Source organism: Thrips palmi, unplaced genomic scaffold (assembly GCF_012932325.1).
Source record: "Thrips palmi isolate BJ-2018 unplaced genomic scaffold, TpBJ-2018v1 HiC_scaffold_4, whole genome shotgun sequence".
Lineage (NCBI taxonomy): Eukaryota > Metazoa > Arthropoda > Insecta > Thysanoptera > Thripidae > Thrips > Thrips palmi.
The window spans coordinates 3819055-3835868 of NW_023144631.1; the positions used below are offsets into that span (position 1 = coordinate 3819055).

Below are 16814 nucleotides of genomic sequence, written 5' to 3' on the forward strand. Positions count from 1 at the left end.
AGGCGGACGACACGGAGCCGCCCCCGCACGGCCTGCAGGCGCTGGACCGCACCGCCGACCTTGGCGCCAGCGCCGCGGCCTCCTCGGTGCAGTCCCTGGAGCAGCCCGCCGAGCCCCTGATCCTGGACGCGCCGCCGCTGGCGAACGCCATGCACGCCGTGCACCTGGACGACGACGAGCACGTCGCCAACGGGTCAGCCAACGGCACGCTGCACGGCTGGCCCATGAAGCTGGCCGCCGTCGTGGAGGGCGACCTCGTCCTCGGCGGCCTCATGATGGTGCACGAGCGCCACGACCGCATCTCGTGCGGCCCCATCATGCCGCAGGTGGGGCGTCTCTCTCTCGCACTCACGGGGCCCGCCGCGAGGGTGCGAGAGACAGAGCCACTAAAGTTGGTTGTCTTGACTGGTCCAGGGCGGCATCCAGGCGCTGGAGGCCATGCTGTACACGCTGGACAGGATCAACGCGGACCAGACCATCCTGCCGGGCATCAAGCTGGGCGCGCACATCCTGGACGACTGCGACAAGGACACCCACGGCCTGGAGATGGCGGTCGACTTCATCAAAGGTAGGCGTGCTTAACCGGCAGTCATTCGTCGCTGTGCCTCATAGGTGCGAGAGAGGGGGATGGAGCGTGGCCGCGATAAGGCGGCCGTGCCGCGCTGCTCGGCTCGAGCGTGACGGCCTGCGTGGGCGTGCGCGGCGTGCGGAGCGGTACCTACGCCGTTCCAGGCGAGGCCTTGGGCCGTTTGCAGGAGGCCCGCGGATCCGTGTCTGCGGCTCTGAGACCGCCTGACGCCTGAACTGAAACGTGATAGGCGGAGCAATGCGATCCGGCCCGGCGTATGCGGGGGCGTACGCGTCAACCAACAATGCAGGGCCGGGCGGGTAGACACGGTGGGCTGGGCGGGACGCGGCGGGCACTGCAGTGGGGAACGCCCGCCAGGTCCAGGGTAGGCCAGCCCGCCACGCCGCGCTGCCTCCTCGCCTTCGGCGTGCCTACGGCCACGGCGCTCTCCCCCTGTTGCCATGGCCCTCCCGCGCTGCTCGCCAGACGTCGCCAGGCGGCAGCACCGTTCGCGAGGCGCACGGGGTGTCTCCGCGCCGCCGGGGGAGTGCCACCGTCACTACCCCGCGCTACAGCATGGCGTGGGAGGGAATACCCCGCGCCGCGCTGCCGCCCCTGGCGATACCCCGCGCCTCTTGACCGCGTGGCGCGCGCTGGCAGGACGCACAGCTCGCGGGGAGTGAGGGGGGCGGCGGCGGCGGCCAGGACTCATGATCGCTACACTTTTACCGGCCAACTTTACAGCGGGGAACGACTCAGCCCCGCCCCGCCCCTCCCAGGACACCAAGTTTAAGTGAGTTATCCGGCGGCCGGCATCCTACCTAGGGCTAAAACTCAAGCGAAAGAGCGCACGACAGTTTGTTTGGTTTGTTTTGTTTGTTACCGCGGCACGCGTTTTTGTTATCGGGGTGACGGCACGCGCGTGTTTGCCTTCGGGGGGGGGGGGGGGGGGGCCTTCGTGGCACTGGCACAGCCTCGCCCCGCCGGTACATGCCACCCTTATTATCTCACTCTTGACTCAGGCCGGCGAGGGGCCGTGGCACACTATACTGTTTGCCGAGCCTGTGTGTGGTACTGTGTGCGTGTGTGTGTGTGTGTGTGTGTGTGGTACTGTGTGCGTGTGTGTGTGTGTGTGTGTGTGTGTGTTTGGGGGGGGGGGTTCCAGGCCGAGTAGAGCAGGAGGGACACTGCGGGGCTGCTGCTGTGGTTCCCCCGGTTCCCTCTTCTGCGCGGCTGTGGCCGTGAGGCCGCGTGTGTGCGCGTGTGTGTGTGTGTGTGTGTGTGTGCGTGCGCGCGTGTGTGCGTGTGTGTGTGAGAGAGAGAGAGAGTCCGAGTCCAACAATCGGGACCCAGACTGCGGGTGGCCCTAAATGTTGTGGGGGGTGTTTTGTGAATGCGGCGCGCGGAGGACAAAGACGTCTGCCGGGCCTTGCGGTTGTCTGTGTCTCTGTCCCCCGGCCCAGTCCCGCCAGTTCCCCCCCCCCTTCCCCCCAGCTTTGCCGTACCTCCACGCCTCAGACTTTTCCGTCGCTGGCATTCGCCGCCTTCATTAGATTCGGTTTGAATGCATCGCCGTGGGATTCGGTCACTTTGTTTGCGAGACGGCGCGGCGAACGGCGGCGCTCTCGGCGGCGCTGCACTGCCAGTGAGGTGGAGAGAGACGGAGAGAGATTGAAAGCTAGTGTGTGAGAGAGAAACAAGGTCCATTGGGGGATGGCGCCGGTGGGTGATTGTTTCCGGCGCCGCAGTTTTCCAGGAACCGCGCTCCTTACCGGTCCAGCTTCCAGCTGCGCTGTTGGCGTAGCGGCGTAGCGGGGCCCCTGCCGTGGGGGCCGTGGGGGACCCCTTTCCATCACTGCCAGCCTCTTCTCTCTAGCTCACTCTCTCTTTCTCTCTCTCTCTCTCTCTCTCTCTCTCTCTCTCTCTCTCTCTCTCTCTCTCTCTCTCTCTCCTTTCCTCTCCTCCCCCCTTCACCAAGTCGCCCCATCCCCGTGCCTCCCCTTATTGAAATTGCACCGGTGTGCGCGCTGCGCGTCACTTGGGCGGATCGGCGGCCGTATTCGGCCCGACATGCGTTTTGCAAACTTTTCCCTTTCATGAATATTGAGGTGCAAAAACGTGATTGAGCGCTGTTTATTCATGACGACGCGGTGCGCGGCCCTCCGCGGCCGTGGCGCCCGTGCGCAGCAGAGTCCTTCGCCTCCTCGGCGTGGAGGAGGAGGAGGAGGAAGAGGGGGATCTTCTTCTTCTTCTTCTTCTTCTTCTTCTTCTTCTTCTTCTTCTTCTTCTTCTTCTTCTTCTTCTTCTTCTTCTTCTTTTCTTCTTCTTCTTCTTCTTCTTCTCCTCCTTCTTCTTGCATCCCATCGGTTCTATAACAGCGCGCTCGTTAGGGCCGCTCGGCCGCCACAATCGGATCACGCGTCACGCCACTGCGCGCCCCCGTGGTGCTGAACCGGAGGCCCATCATGATTTGGGAGTCGTCGCGGTGTCTCTCTCGCACTCACGGGGAGTCTGGATGTGGAGAGAGAGACAGAGCGATGGGGCGCTATGGTCGGAAACGCTCTGCGGAGAGGCCGCGGAGGTATAATTAGGCCCGCCGGAAGGGCGCCCTGTACGCGGCCTCATCCGGCAGGGCGGGCCTCGCTCAGCCGAGCAGAGGGCTGTCCCGGTGCGTCCATTCCGCGCTCAAAGCGCACGCCGCGGCGCGCCGCCCTCCTCGGCGATCGCGTGCAGGGCCCAGGGGGCGGCCGCACGGTGGGCCAGAAGACCGGTGGAGGCGGACAAAATTCTAGACGCGTTTCGAGGTCGAGAGTCGCTAAACAGGACTCGAACCGAACGTGTGACCCCACCAATGGATTGCTCTGCGAACGCGAGGACTCCATTGGTAGGGTTACGCGTTACGGTTCGGTTCGAGTCCCAACTGGGGACTCTAGAGCTCAAAACGCGTTTGGCCGTTGTGGTAGCCTCCACCGGTCTTCTGGCTCACTGTGCATCCCCCCCCCTCCCAAACCCGAGCCTGGATCCACCCTTGGCAGTGGGGCAGCGCGAGCGACACGCAGACTCCGTCGGCGTCCTCGTCCTCATGAAGCACCACGAGAAACTCGTCTTGCAACTTTGTTTTCCTGGGCGTGGCCAAGGCGTGGCCGCGGCCCCGCAGATAAAAGTTGTTGTTGCTCGTCCGGGAATTTGGTCGGAGCCCTGCCGAGCCAGCCCCGGTTATGCCAACCTGTTGTTACGTAATTAAATTTGTGTTGTTGTCTGGGCGGCCGGGCCCGCGAGAGGCACTGCCGGCACTGCGCTGCTATTCTTCCGAAACTCCCCCAGAGACGCGTGGCGGGTGGCTCGCCAGCAGACTGATGCCGAGAGTCGTCTTCGTCGCTCTGTCTCGCTCGCGCCTTTCCGGGTCGCGCCATGAGTGCGAGAGAGGCAGAGCGACGAAAACGACTCTCGGAATCAGTCTGCAGGGCCCACTGCGCTGAGCCCCGCTGAGCCGTCCGGCTTTAGTCTCATACTAACAAGGTTTCAAGTCAAACTACTCCCTCTTGCCGCCCTCTTCCCTCCCGCCGGCCGCGCCAGCCCGCCAGACCGACTGGCCCGACTGGCCCGGGCAACTTGCCGGCGAAGAACTCGAGCCGCCGCGCCAACTTGTTGTGGTCAGCGAGGAGCTTCTGGTGTGGCGTCGTCAGCCTCCACGTCAAAACGAAAGCAACAACAACAAAAATGAGAAGACGAAACGAAAATTTCATGTGGTTCGGAAGGCCAGAGCTCCGCGTTGAGCTGCCACACGAGCTGAAATATTTGGCAGGGCCCTGCTTGGCCCCGCCCTGCTGGGGTCTTCGCTCTCTACTGCTGTCAACTCGAAGCCGAAGCCGCGCGAAGCTGCGGGATTTACCGAGCCGGTCTGTTATTCGATCGGCAATCACGGGCAGTTGTGATTGGTCGGTCTGCTGGTCCGGCCAGACCCCAAGCAGGCCAGCGGGCAGGCAGGCCGGCGGGCTGGCGGGCCGGCAGGCGATGCTTTATGGTTGGCCATGCTCCTCGTAGCCCTGGCCGTACCGTCTGGCCGAGCCAGGGCCGAACCATGTCCTCGCTGACTCAGCCCGCCAGGCGGGCCCCGCCTTGCCGCCTTGCCCACCGAGCAGAGGGCGGCGTCCCAGACGTCCCAGACGTCCCGGGGCTGTGAAAGCGGCAAGCGGACCCGGGCCCCGGCTTTTGGTTTCTTCAGTCAGACGTCGCGCGGCCATTTTCCTTCCAATTTTAAAGGGAATGTCATTAAAATCTGAAAGGACAGAAAATCCGCTTCTCTTGACGCAGCTAAGACGTTGTATTTTTTCTTCGTCACTCGCCATAGTACGGTAAAGAGGGGATTCCAGTGAGGGGGAGGGGGGCATTGTTCAGATAAGGCCGCCGGCCACCGCGCTCCAGGCTTCGCGCAGACCGAGCTGGCGGCCTGGCGGCGCTCGAGGGCTTTCTTTTGGCGTGCCGTGCCGTCATTGAGTTGTGTCTCCCTACCGCCTCGCTGCTCTCCCTTTAATTCGGCTAGGTCGGACAAAAAAAAGGTCGTACAACCTATGAGCACCGCTCCTGGCCCTGCTGCTGGTGCTGGCGGTCCTACCGCCCCGGGGGACGTGGCCTCGCGGCACCTCGCGCGCTCGATTGGCCGCCTACCCGCTTGCCCTGTCTCTCTCGCTCCGCCGGGGACCGCTTTGACCGCCCCATAAGTGCGAAGCGACGGGGCGTTTCGGGAATGAATGAGGGAATGAGCGTGCAGGCGCCGCTCTGCAAATTGGCGCGTCGGCTGCTTTATTATTTCGGATTGATTGTCGGCTCGGCACGCGACTCGCCCCACGGCCACGTGCTCGACGGCGTGGCGTAATCGAGCGGCACGCACGCCCCGCCCCGCCCCGCCCCGCGGCCGGAAGTTGCCGATTTGCACGGCGGCACGGCGGGCTTGCCTGGCGCCATGCTGCCGCCACGCTGGCGCGCTGCGCGGCACGGCGGCACGGCGCGCGGGAATCGTTTATTCGCAGCAGACCGCAGCCCGCAGAGCCCCCGGCCCATTAAAGCATCACTTCAACAGGTGCTCTACGTCTAACCGCACGGCGTGGCGCGGCACGGCACGGCGTGCTGGAATCCCCTGCCCCTCCCTCGCGCTCCTCCTCCCCGCGGCCCCGCTTGCATGTTCTTCCCGGCCCACTGGCCCCGCGGGACCCTCTACCACCGCAGGCCGCCCCACCCCCGCCTCCGCCCCCGCCCCGCCCCCGCGCTCAGTGCCCGACTTGGAACAACAGCAGCAACTTGTTCTCTGGCCGCACTTGAGATGGGATGTTTTTACTGTATGGCCGCAGGCGGCCTCGCCTCTTGTGTCGTGACGTACCGCGCACCGCCGCCACAATCGTGACATCGCGCCAGAATCCCGGCGGCTTCGCTCTGTCTCTCTCGCTCCCCTGCGGCGGGCTCCGTGGGTGCGAGAGAGACAGTGCGGTGGTTGGTGGAATCGCTCGACAGGCGAGCAAGGGCGTCCCCGTCAGCACCGCCAGCACGGCATTCCGGCAAACAGGCGTCGCTCCGCCCTCTTCGGAAATGAGGCCCCACGCTCTCCCCCCCCCCCCCCCCCATGCCCCTTTCGCCCCCAACGCCCCCGCGCCTGAGCACCTAGGTGGCCGGAGCGGCAAGAATGCGGTCCTTCGGGGCCTGGCTTGGCCGGGAGCGCCTCTCTCTCTCTCTCTCTCTCTCTCTCTCTCTCTCTCTCTCTCTCTCTCTCTCTCTCTCTCTCTCTCTCTCTCCACCCCTCTCGACCAGGCTGATGAAGGCCCTGATGAAGCCACGGGAGAGTCCGGCAGAGAAAATCGCCCACTTCCTGCAGGAAAGAAGTAGCAGGATTTACGTGGGCGATTGTTGTAAACTTTTTATTCATACTAAATCGCAGTTGTTCCGCCAACTGGCGTCTTCTTTTACTTTTTTTGTGGGAACTAGGTTGGCGCTGCTACGGCGGATTTATTTTTCTTGGCCCACTTTCTTCCTGCCTCTTGGAATAAATCACTCCCCAAGTAGCTTGTATGAAAAATTTAAAAGCGCAGGGCGGCAAACCGGGGCCGCTTGCTCCTTGTTGCTCTAGTGTGACGGGCCGGGGGCAGCCAGGCCAGCCAGGGGCAGAGGGCCAGCCAGCAGCCGCTGCAACAGCGCAGAGCGTGGCGCGGCGGCGGGTGGGGGTGGGGCGACGTTGGGGGGTGGCGGGCGCAGCGCGCTGCGCGCAGCCGGTGAGGGACTGCGAGGCCTGCGAGGCTCGAGGCGCGAGCGCTGCCAGTAGACCGTCGGCTTGCTCTCTGATCACACCTCCCAGGGACGGCTCGCCGCACTACCCCACTACGCCGCTGCCTCGAAATCGGCTTCGGCTTCGGCCCCGCCGCGCGCAGCGTAGCGCAGCGGGCTGGGCCCCGGTCGGCCCGCCTCGGCCCGGCCCGTCCGGCCTAGTCCGCCCCGCGCGCTGCGTGCTGCCCCGGCACGTCCCGACGGCTGGCGGACACTCGGGGCGTGCCGACGGCGGATGATGACGACGATGACGACGTTGACGATGATGACGGCGCTGTGACGCCATGTTGTGGGCGGGCGCGGCGGTCACCATCTTGGCGGCGCTGTCCGCGGTCGGCGGCCGGCACAGGCACCGCCACCACCGGCACCAGCGGCACCGCGAGGTCGCCGTCGACCATGACTTCCTCGACGGCCTGCTGCCGCGGCGCGCCGGGCCGCCACTGTGGCCCGCCGAGGCGGCCGACGACGACCCCAACACGATCCGCATCCTGCAGCAGCAGGCAACCGCACAAACACCGCCACCACCACGGCGAAGACCAGCAGGACCTCCTGGGCACCAACGACGTGAACGGCGTCCACTCCGAGAACCACACGCACGGCGGCGGCGCGGCGGGCGGCGGCCTGCACTGGCCCGTGAAGAAGGAGGCCGTGGTGGAGGGCGACCTGGTGCTGGGCGGGCTCATGATGGTCCACGAGCGGGAGGACAGCGTGGTGTGCGGGCCCATCATGCCGCAGGGCGGCGTGCAGGCGCTCGAGGCCATGCTCTACACGCTGGACGTCATCAACGGGGACCCCGACCTCCTGCCCGGCATCACCCTGGGCGCGCACATCCTGGACGACTGCGACAAGGACACCTACGGCCTGGAGATGGCGGTCGACTTCATCAAAGGTAGGGGACGAAGACGGCAGCCCGATCAATTCATCAACTCCATCAAAGCAATTCATTAACTCGTTAAAAATGGAAAATGGAAATGGAAACCGTACCGAACACGGCCTCCTCCTTGCTGCCGCGCGTTGCCCGCCCTCCGCGAACAATCCCATCCACAGGGCCGCGGGCGGGAAATAATTGGTCTGCGCAAATCAGCGGAAATATTCTTCATTCGCCTGCGGCGGTGGCTTGCAGTGGCCTGGATCGTTTGTCGCCGTGGTAATAGTATTTGCACTGGCCGTGCCTCGATTAATTGCAGTGATTAGACCCGTGTGTGAGGGGAGGGGGAGGGCTGGAGCCCATTCTGCGGCGCGTCGCTGCCGCCCCAACTTCCACAGCTGCATTAAAGCGGGCGATGGTGATGCGATTGCGACCTTGTTCGGACACTGGATGCCCACGCCCAGCTGGCAGTGGCGGGCAGCCACCCCCCGGAGCAGACCGGGTCACATCTGCCGCCCGCCAAAGTTTTCCGCGGCGCCGCGTCGGGGCCGTCGCTGGCCGTCGCTGTCGTCGGCGAGGGCGGCCGGCGTGTCGCTGCGTGCTCGGCCCCTGGCCGTCGACGCGCGCGTGGCGTGGCGGCAGCGCAGCAAGGCCGGGGGGCCCCGAGCAGGGCGGCGCGCATTGCGCTGTGGCACTCTATCACGCGGCGCCGCGGCGCCAGGCCGTGCGGCCCGCGGCCCATCCATCAGGGCGAGGCCCTCGTCGGCCTGCTCCGCGAGCCTGCTGGCCCTGCTGGCCTCGTTCATCAGCAAGGCGGCCGGGCGTCTGCGGTGCCGACGCGCCGCCAAGTCGGCCAGGCAGCCAGCCACCTGGCCGGCGTGCAGGGTCACTCCGAGCAGCGCCAAGTCGGTCCCACACAAGCACCACGCGGGCCCGCGTGGACTGTCCGCCGCGGACCCGCGTGGCCCAAGGCGTGGCCCCGGAGCGCTCCAGAGCCGCAGACTCCGGTCCTTAGCCACCGCGGGGAAATAGATCCATTTCCTAGCCCCCCTCCTCTCCCCCTCCTGTTGTTGCCCTCCACGCATGCCGGCCCGGCGTTCTGCCCGGTGCCCGGCCCTGCCCGACGTGTGCCTTCCCGGGGGGACCGTATGTAAATTTGTGCTGAAAAGCCGGGCCGAGTTTACGTCGTGGCGGCGCGCGGCGGGGTGCGGGGGGGGGGGCGCGGGGCGCGGGGCTTTTCACGGCGTGACGCCGAGTAAAATGAAATGTGATGACACAGCGGACCCCGGCGAGGAGGAGAAGACACATCAGGAGACGGCAAAGGAGAAAACCGTGTTATTCTCCCTCAATCTCCCCCTCAGTTTTTATTCCGGTCCCACTCGCGGACCGTGTGTGGGCGTGCGGGAGAGAGAGAGAGAGAGAGAGAGAGAGAGAGAGAGAGAGAGAGAGAGAGAGAGAGAGAGAGAGAGAGAGAGAGAGAGAGAGAGAGAGAGCGCGCGTCAAGGGAGAAGGGTTCTCGGGCCGCGCCGCAGATTGTTGCCGTTGCGGGACACGGCTCGGTGACGTGGCGGATCGGGGCGCGGGCAAGGGGCTCACGTGGACGACGACGGTCTCGACGACGTCCTCGGCGCGGCGCGACGCCACCACACCGTGCAGAAAAGAAACGCCCCCGGAATATAACGACCTGTTTACTCTAAGGTAGGCGCTCCACGCCAAGCCACGCCGCGCTCCGCACCGCCGCCCTGCGGCCCCTCGCGGTGTGCACCCCTCTCCCTGCACGCCCTGGTTCCGCCCCCCGTTCCGCCCGGGTGGCCCAGACCGCGCCTCGCCGTGGAGAAGCGGCGCGGACCTTTAAAGCAGTCTGCTTTCCCATTTAAGTAGCAGAGCTTTCTCCCTTCTTTTTCTTCATTTTCCCCCCTCTTCTTTTTTGCGTCGGAGACGACTGCATTATTTGAACCCCACCTGCTGCTTGTCTTGCCGTGGGGGAGCGCGCGGAGCGGGAGACGGATGGCGTCTCACTCATGGGCGGGCGTCCCGTGTGGGCGCGAGAGAGACAGGGCGGGCGCGGGAGCGAGGCCCCGGCAGAGGCAGCGCTGCGGGGCGAGTGGCTTATTACCGACTCCAGCCTGTGGAGGCAGCTCGTCAGCGAGGCACCGCGACCGCGCGCGACCGACCGCGAGGGACCGAAGCGAAGGCGAAGGCACCCGCGCAGGATCCGTTTTCCTTTTCGGTTTCCAAACACGAACAAGTCGGGCCACAATAACCCGTGTGTCTGCGCGCTGCTGCACGCTATTGAAGGCGCACCAGCGTGTGTGTGTGTGTGTGCGTCACTGTGTGGGTGCGTGTGTAGTAACGCTTTGATCTCCACTGGTGCGGTGCAAATGTGTCCTCCTCCCTGTTGCCAGATTTGCGTTCTTCCGCGCGTGGCAAGCGCTACTCGGCTATGCCCTACCCGTCAACCTCGTGTGCGCGAACACACACACACACACACACACGAATGCACGGCCAGGCACAGCAGGCGCACCACACAAACGGGGCACTAAGAGCCCCTAGCTGATTCTGTAGACACACGCCAGGGACCCAGGGAGAATGAGGCCCGGCACAGCCCGGCACAGCCCGGCACAGCCCGGCCCGGGGACGAGATGAGAAGGGATGGCAGCGGAGGGGGAGGGGGAGGGGGAAGGGAAAGGGGCCTCTGCGAAAAAAGGGCGGGCGCTCCCGAGGGACGCCGGAAGCCTCTGCAGCCCCTGCTCTTTGTAGCCTTTGCGGGACCACGGGGAAACACTCGGTGGCCTTTCTCCCCGGGACAAACTGTTTAACCCATTTATAAGTGAGCGACAAGCGACACTCTCGGAGACGCGCCGCGCCGGTCGGCCACTCTATAGCGCCAGGCCGCCGGGTGGCCACTCTATAACGCCACGTTCGTCCTTCCTAATTGCGGCCATGCGATCTGCGTGCCGCGCGCGTGACGCGTGACGAGGCGGCGTGACGAGCTGGTGTGACGGTAATCGTTTGGAAACGAGGCGGACAGCCCTGGACAAACGCAGAGGCGGATCGGGGCTGGCGGCGTGCGAGGGAGAAGCGAGATGGATGGCGGTCGCATGCCGGTCGCGCGCCGCTCGCCGAGTGGGTTGATTTGCGAGCCATTGGCCAATTACCACGCTGTGGCCTGGAGGCCTGCCTGGACGCCTGGGTCACCGCGGTGGCGGCGATTAACATCGACCGATGGGGCCAGATCCCCAGGGCCTGCGCCAGCACGGCCAGCACGGCCAGCCGCGAGGAGGCCGACAACGCAGGTACACGTGGCCAAGGTGGCCGAGTCTGAAACCGTCGCACAGTGGGCCAGAAGAACGGTGGGGGACTCTCTGACTCTGACCGCGTTTTGAGCTCCAGAGTCGCTAAACAAAACTCGAACCGATCGTGTGACCCCACCAATGGATTTGTCTCCGAACGAGGAGTCCATTGGTGGGGTCACACGTTCGGTTCGAGTCCTGTTTGGCGACTCTGGAGCTCAAAACGCGTCTAGAGTTTTGGCCGCCGACCCCGGTCTTCCAGCCTACTGTGCGTCGAGGCGGCCAGCTTAGCGACTTCTGCACCTCGCGCTGTCCCTCTCACACGGCGTCCCGCGTGTCAGGGGGTGCGAGAGAGACAGCGAGCCTGCAGGCAGGCCGCTGCCTCTCTCGGCCGTGTCGCCGCGTCCCGCTCGCACCGCCCTCGACGGCCCTGTCCACAAACGTACAGCCTGCTCAATCACTTAACGACGCGCTGGAACAACAGAGACTCAATTTGGAGGCCCTCGGCCACCGCGGACGTGCGCGTCGCGGCGCGCCCTCTCCTTCGTCTGTTTTCATTTTATTTTTCTCCCCTTCTTTCCCCTGTTTTCTTTGCGGAAACCCTTTACAGCGCTCGGTGCCGATTAACGTGTTCGACAACACGGGGCAAGTGCTCGGTGTCGGCTGGCCGGCCGGCGCGGTGCACGGTACGTGTGTTGCCGCGCTCCAAGGCGCTGCCTTTCTATTTAAGCGTCTTTGTTTGACGGATCGATGAGTTTGCTCGCGAGCCGGGCAGCCGGGCAGGCAGGCAGGCAGACAGGCAAGCAGGCAGGCAGCAGGCAGGTCTGGGCGTGACCACTCGGGGCGTCCTCGCCCCGCCCACCGCTTCCGCCAAGCCTAGCCTAGCCTAGCCACCGCACCGAGGCCCCCTTCATTGGCGTCCCGCGTCACGGTTGCAATTTGTTTTTTGCTGCCCCAAAGTTAGCAGCAAGGCCAGACCTTGGGTTCACAGTTAACAATAAATTTCGAAATTCTAGAAACTGCGCTCCGAAACGCCGTCAGGTTTCTATTTTTACTTATTTTAGATGAACATACCCTTGCCGGGGACTCATTGGAGATTTTGGGCTTTTCCCAAAATAGTGGGCAATTTTGTTTTCAATTTTTTTAACAGTGTTTGAATGGAGATTATGGGCGAGTACCAATAGATTGCCCTTCGAACGAGGAATCCATGTATGCCCCCATGCGTTCGATTGGGTTCGATTCGAGTCTTGGAGACAAATGGCTCGAAACGCAACCGGCGCGCTGCGTGCTGCGTATACGTCGGCCTAAACGGGTGCGCATGCAGGCTCGCTTCCGTGCTTTCCGCCCGGCCGAGCGTTTTACCGCACGAGTCGTGGGAATTAACAAGCCTGCGGCCGGCGGCGCCTTTAACGGCCCGTAATTGCAAAACCAACAAAAACAACAAGAATAATTATGATGTGACGGTGTCCGTTTACCTGGGCCGCCCTCGATGCCCCAATCAATACATTTAATTATTCCGCATTGACGCGATTATGGTCGCCAGCCGTGCCAGCCGTGCCGAGGCGCCCGTTGATTTGAGAGGCCCTCCATCAGCGGCTTGGAACGGTACACAGCATCACGAGTCCCAAACGCCACCACCAAAAACAACAACAAAAATAAAAATAACGATGATGATGTAATGGGTGGAAAAAATTGTAGTCGCGATAAAGCCTTGGTGCCTTGGCTCCTGGCTGCTGCCGCGGCTGGAATGAGACCGGGATGAGGACGCCTGATCCTGTTTGTAGGACCTATAAGACCCCCGGCTATATACGCGCCGGCAACGACCAGCCACCTGTGGCGGGGCGGGGCGGGGCGGGGCGGGGCGGGCGGGGTGTGGCCGGAGCCCATTTTCATCCCTGAAGGTGAGACCGCCGCCGGTGCGCGGGCACGGCAGCGGTCTGATTCCGAGAGTCGTTTTCGTCGCTCTGTCTCTCTCGCACTCTTGGGGCGTCCCGTGTAGGTGCGGGAGCTACGTAAACGACTCTCGGAACCAGTCTGCAGAGGCGGTGAAGGCGAACCCCAACCCGCCGTGGTGGCGGGCTGTGCGGGCGGGCTGTGCGGGCGGGCTGTGCGGGCGGGCTGTGCGGGCGGGCTGCGCGGGCGGGCTGCGCGGGCGGGCTGTGCGGGCGGGTCGTCGTGTTACTTGCCTTAATTATTGGATGGCGATTGGGGCCCGGGGCGACGTCTAGTGAGGGTGGCGGGGCGGGGCGCTCTGGCCGGCCGGGGTTTCCAGGAAGGAACTCGAAGCACTCGCAGCACCGCGCAGCACGTGTTTCCATTAGAGGCCGCTTGGAGCGCCGTGTGTTGCCGCTGCTGCGACCGCGCTGAACCGGTCTGCATTTCTTATGAGAAGCCGTAGTGCGCCCTTGCTTATTACTACCTCATAGGGCTTACCGTGCAGTGGCTGCGCCGAGGGCTGCGCGTATGGTGCGGCCGGGTGGCGCCAGAAACATTCATGACGAGCCCCTCCAGCCAAGCGAAAGCCGAGCGGACGGAATCGGCTTCTTGTGCACGGAGAGGGTGATGTTGGAGGGGCGTCGCCGCCGCTGCCGGGCGGACCGATCCCGTGAGTCGTTCTCGTCGCTCTGTCTCTCTCGCACTCATGGGGCGCCCCGTGTAGGTGTGCGAGAGACAGAGCGACGAAAACGACTCCCGGAATCAGTCTGCCGCCTCGGCCCTGGCCGCCAACAAGCGCCCCGACCTGGATGACGGCCTTCGGCGGGGCCTTCGGGGCCGCGAGGGACGTGGACGGACGCCGCGCCGCCGCTCCGGGATTATTTCCCCCTTTTTTGCGACTTTTCGCGCATCGTTTCGGTTTACACCCCAATAAACGCGCTTCATTCGTGTTGCTCGTGAAAATGTACGCTCAGGAAGGGTGCGCTTCGCTCCCCGCGGTGCCCCGCGGTGCCCCTCTCTCTTTTCCCTCTTTTTCTTGCCGCGCTGGCCACTTTGTTCTCCGAATCAAGTCGGCAGCGTCCGACGCTTGAACCAGGCGCCGCGCACAAGCTACCTCGCTCACAAATCACACGCACACAGACCACATGTGGGGACCTTCTCGCCCACACATAAACTCGACATACACACTTACACACACAGACGCACTCAGAGGGCCACATTGTTGGCCACACCAAGCCCCAAGAGGGAAGGAAGGGCACTACTTCATAAATGGCGGTGTTCGGAGTATATGTGTGCGCGTGTGTGTGTGTGTGTGCGCGTGTGTGTGCAAATAATATGCGCGCGTGGCCGTGTAAAGTGACGGGCGTGCGTGTGTGTGTGTCCGTGTGCGGTGGCGTGCGTATGGTGGCCGTGTGGGTGAGTGTGCGTGGCTGGGAGAGAGTAGACCCGGGCAGCAGGACGTTCCGTAGAGATTTCGTTACGTCGGAAGGGGTTACGACCCTCTGTCTCTCTCGCACATGGGGCTCCTCGTCTCCCTTCCCCACCCTTCCCACACTCACACACACGCGGCACACTGCCGAAACAACTGCGTGTTGGTAGCACTGTGCTGGCAGCCTAGACTGCCCGGCAAGGCCGGCCCGCTCGTCCCTTGCTTTGAGCAGTAAACCGGCACACATACGCTCGAGTCGTTGCGCCTCGGTCTCTGTCGCACTCACGAGGCTGCCCATGAGGGCGCGAGCGAGACGGAGCGACAAGCGCCTGACGAGAGGGCCTGCCGGGGCTTTGTCACGCTCCCCCTTTTTTCCTTGCGCATCGTGAAAAATTTGTGCGACCAGCTTAAGGAGGGAATAGGCAAGCCGAGGCAGGCGAGCTGCTGAGCAGGTGATTAATTGAACAGTGTGCTTTCTTTTTGTCTTGCTTGGGAATAACCCAGAGGCGGAGAGGTAGCTTGGATTTTTGCACTATTTACAGAACGGCTGACCACGGCGGATGGTTTTAAATAAGGAAAATCCAGAATGTAGTCATTACTAAACCATCTCGCTCCGCTGGCCACGCACTGCAGCGCAGGGCACGCTCGTGTCCAGCTCGTGTCTGATACAGCCAGCTGATAAGGAGGGCGAGCTTGTCCAGTGGCGTGCGCAGGGGGAGGCCAGGGGGTCATCAACCCCTCCCCTTTTTTTCGTTCTAGACAGCCATCCGAAAGCCAGGCACATTGAAACACATTCCGCCTGAATGCAGGTGAAAAGCATGGCTGGAGCCCTCTTCAGAAGTTCTGGGCACGCGTGCACAGTGGGTCAGAAGACCGGTGGAAGCGGCCGAATCTCTTGACGCGTTTTGAGCTCCAGAGTCGCTGATTGGGACTCGAACCGAACGTGTGACCCCACCAATGGATTCCTCGTTCGGAGAGCAATCCATTGGTGGGGTCACACGTTCGGTTCGAGTCCTATTCAGCGACTCTGGAGCTCAAAACGCGTCCAGAGTTTTGTCCGCCCCCGCCGGCCTTCTGGCCCACTGTGGTTGCATCGGGCGCGGCCAGATGCACAGCCAGCCGGGCCCAGCCACGCACAACGCCGCTGCCGCGATAATGGAAACAACTCCAACCGACAGTCATTGTGGCGCTTTCGCGTGACAAAGCACCGCCACTGTTAAATAATGATTCGAGGAGGCGGATTGATTCGTGCCGGGCTGGCGGGCCGGCGGGGTGGGGGCGTTGGTGGACTGCAGCAGCAGACTGATTCCGGGAGTCGTTTATTCGTCGCTCTGTCTCTCTCACATCTATACGGCACGCCCCGTGAGTGCGAGAGAGACAGAGCGGCGGAAACGACACTGGGAATCAGTCTGCTCGGCCGCGGAAGCGCGCGCGTCATGGAACTGCCGAATTTACTGCGTGTAATGTCGCTTTAGGCAAAGCCGTTATCAATTTGGTTTGTAAACAGCGAACAATTAAAATTTTTCACATTTTCTTTGTGAATAGATTCTTAAAGATTCTTAAACACTTTCAAAATTTAATTTTAACGTGCACATTTTTGAGAGCAGCTTTCCCACTTGATTAGAAAAAGCTGGTGAAAACGGTCATCTTAGTTGGTGAGTGCGACCCCCAGCTGGTGTAAACGTTCACCAGTGGACGGGAAAAGGAGCGGGAAAAAGCAGCCTGCGCGTCAATTCATGCTGGTGGCGGTGCTGGCCGTACTGGTCGTGCCTCGCCGCCGGGCCTCTTGGACAGTTGGCGGCCACTTATTCGTCCGGGCACGTCACCGCCCCGCCCCGCCCCGCCCCGCCCCGCCCCGCCCCGCCCCGCCCCGCCACCCGGAGCGCGTAAACGCTCTAATTGCGAGGGAGGCGCGGCCGGCGGTGACACTTTGGACTGATTCCGAGAGTCGTCTTCGTCGCCCTGTCTCTCTCGCACTCGTGGGGCGTTCCGTATAGGTGCGAGAGAGACAGAGCGACGAAAGCGACTCTCGGAATCAGTCTGTCGGGACGCCAGGACGCTGCCGGGGCGTCCACCTGCTGACGTAGTTAAACGCCGACGGCCCGGGCCGTTTTGGGCTGTGCGATCGTTGGCATCCGTTAGTTTTATGTCCGTTTGCAGTGTTGTTGGTGTTAGCGTTTCCTTTCGCGGGAAGATAAAACTGTTTGGGGAATGGGCGACGATCGCGTCGGGATGAAAGCAGAGCCCGTGCGAAAGGGACGGCAAGAGTAGGTGTACGGTCGAGCGGTGAAAGAATGAGATGAGCCGAGGCCACTTCCCGAGCCTCTTCCTCGCTGTGTCGCCTGCGCCCCGCCCCGCCCCGCCCCGCCCCGCCCCGCCTTGGCGGCACGACGCTAAAATCTCGAGCGG

At 63.3% G+C, this 16814-nt stretch overlaps 1 protein-coding gene across 1 annotated transcript in view; it reads left to right on the top strand.

Moving 5' to 3' along the window:
* The first annotated feature begins 201 nt into the window (after nt 1-201).
* The window catches only part of LOC117649518 (metabotropic glutamate receptor 2-like), a 109718-nt gene continuing 93105 nt past the window's right edge, over nt 202-16814 (top strand). Inside the window, exons 1-3 of the mRNA XM_034392387.1 lie at nt 202-326; nt 415-568; nt 7416-7769. Of these exons, the coding sequence (XP_034248278.1) occupies nt 225-326; nt 415-568; nt 7416-7769 (610 nt within the window). The 5' untranslated portion in view covers nt 202-224. The remainder of the gene's footprint in view (nt 327-414; nt 569-7415; nt 7770-16814) is intronic.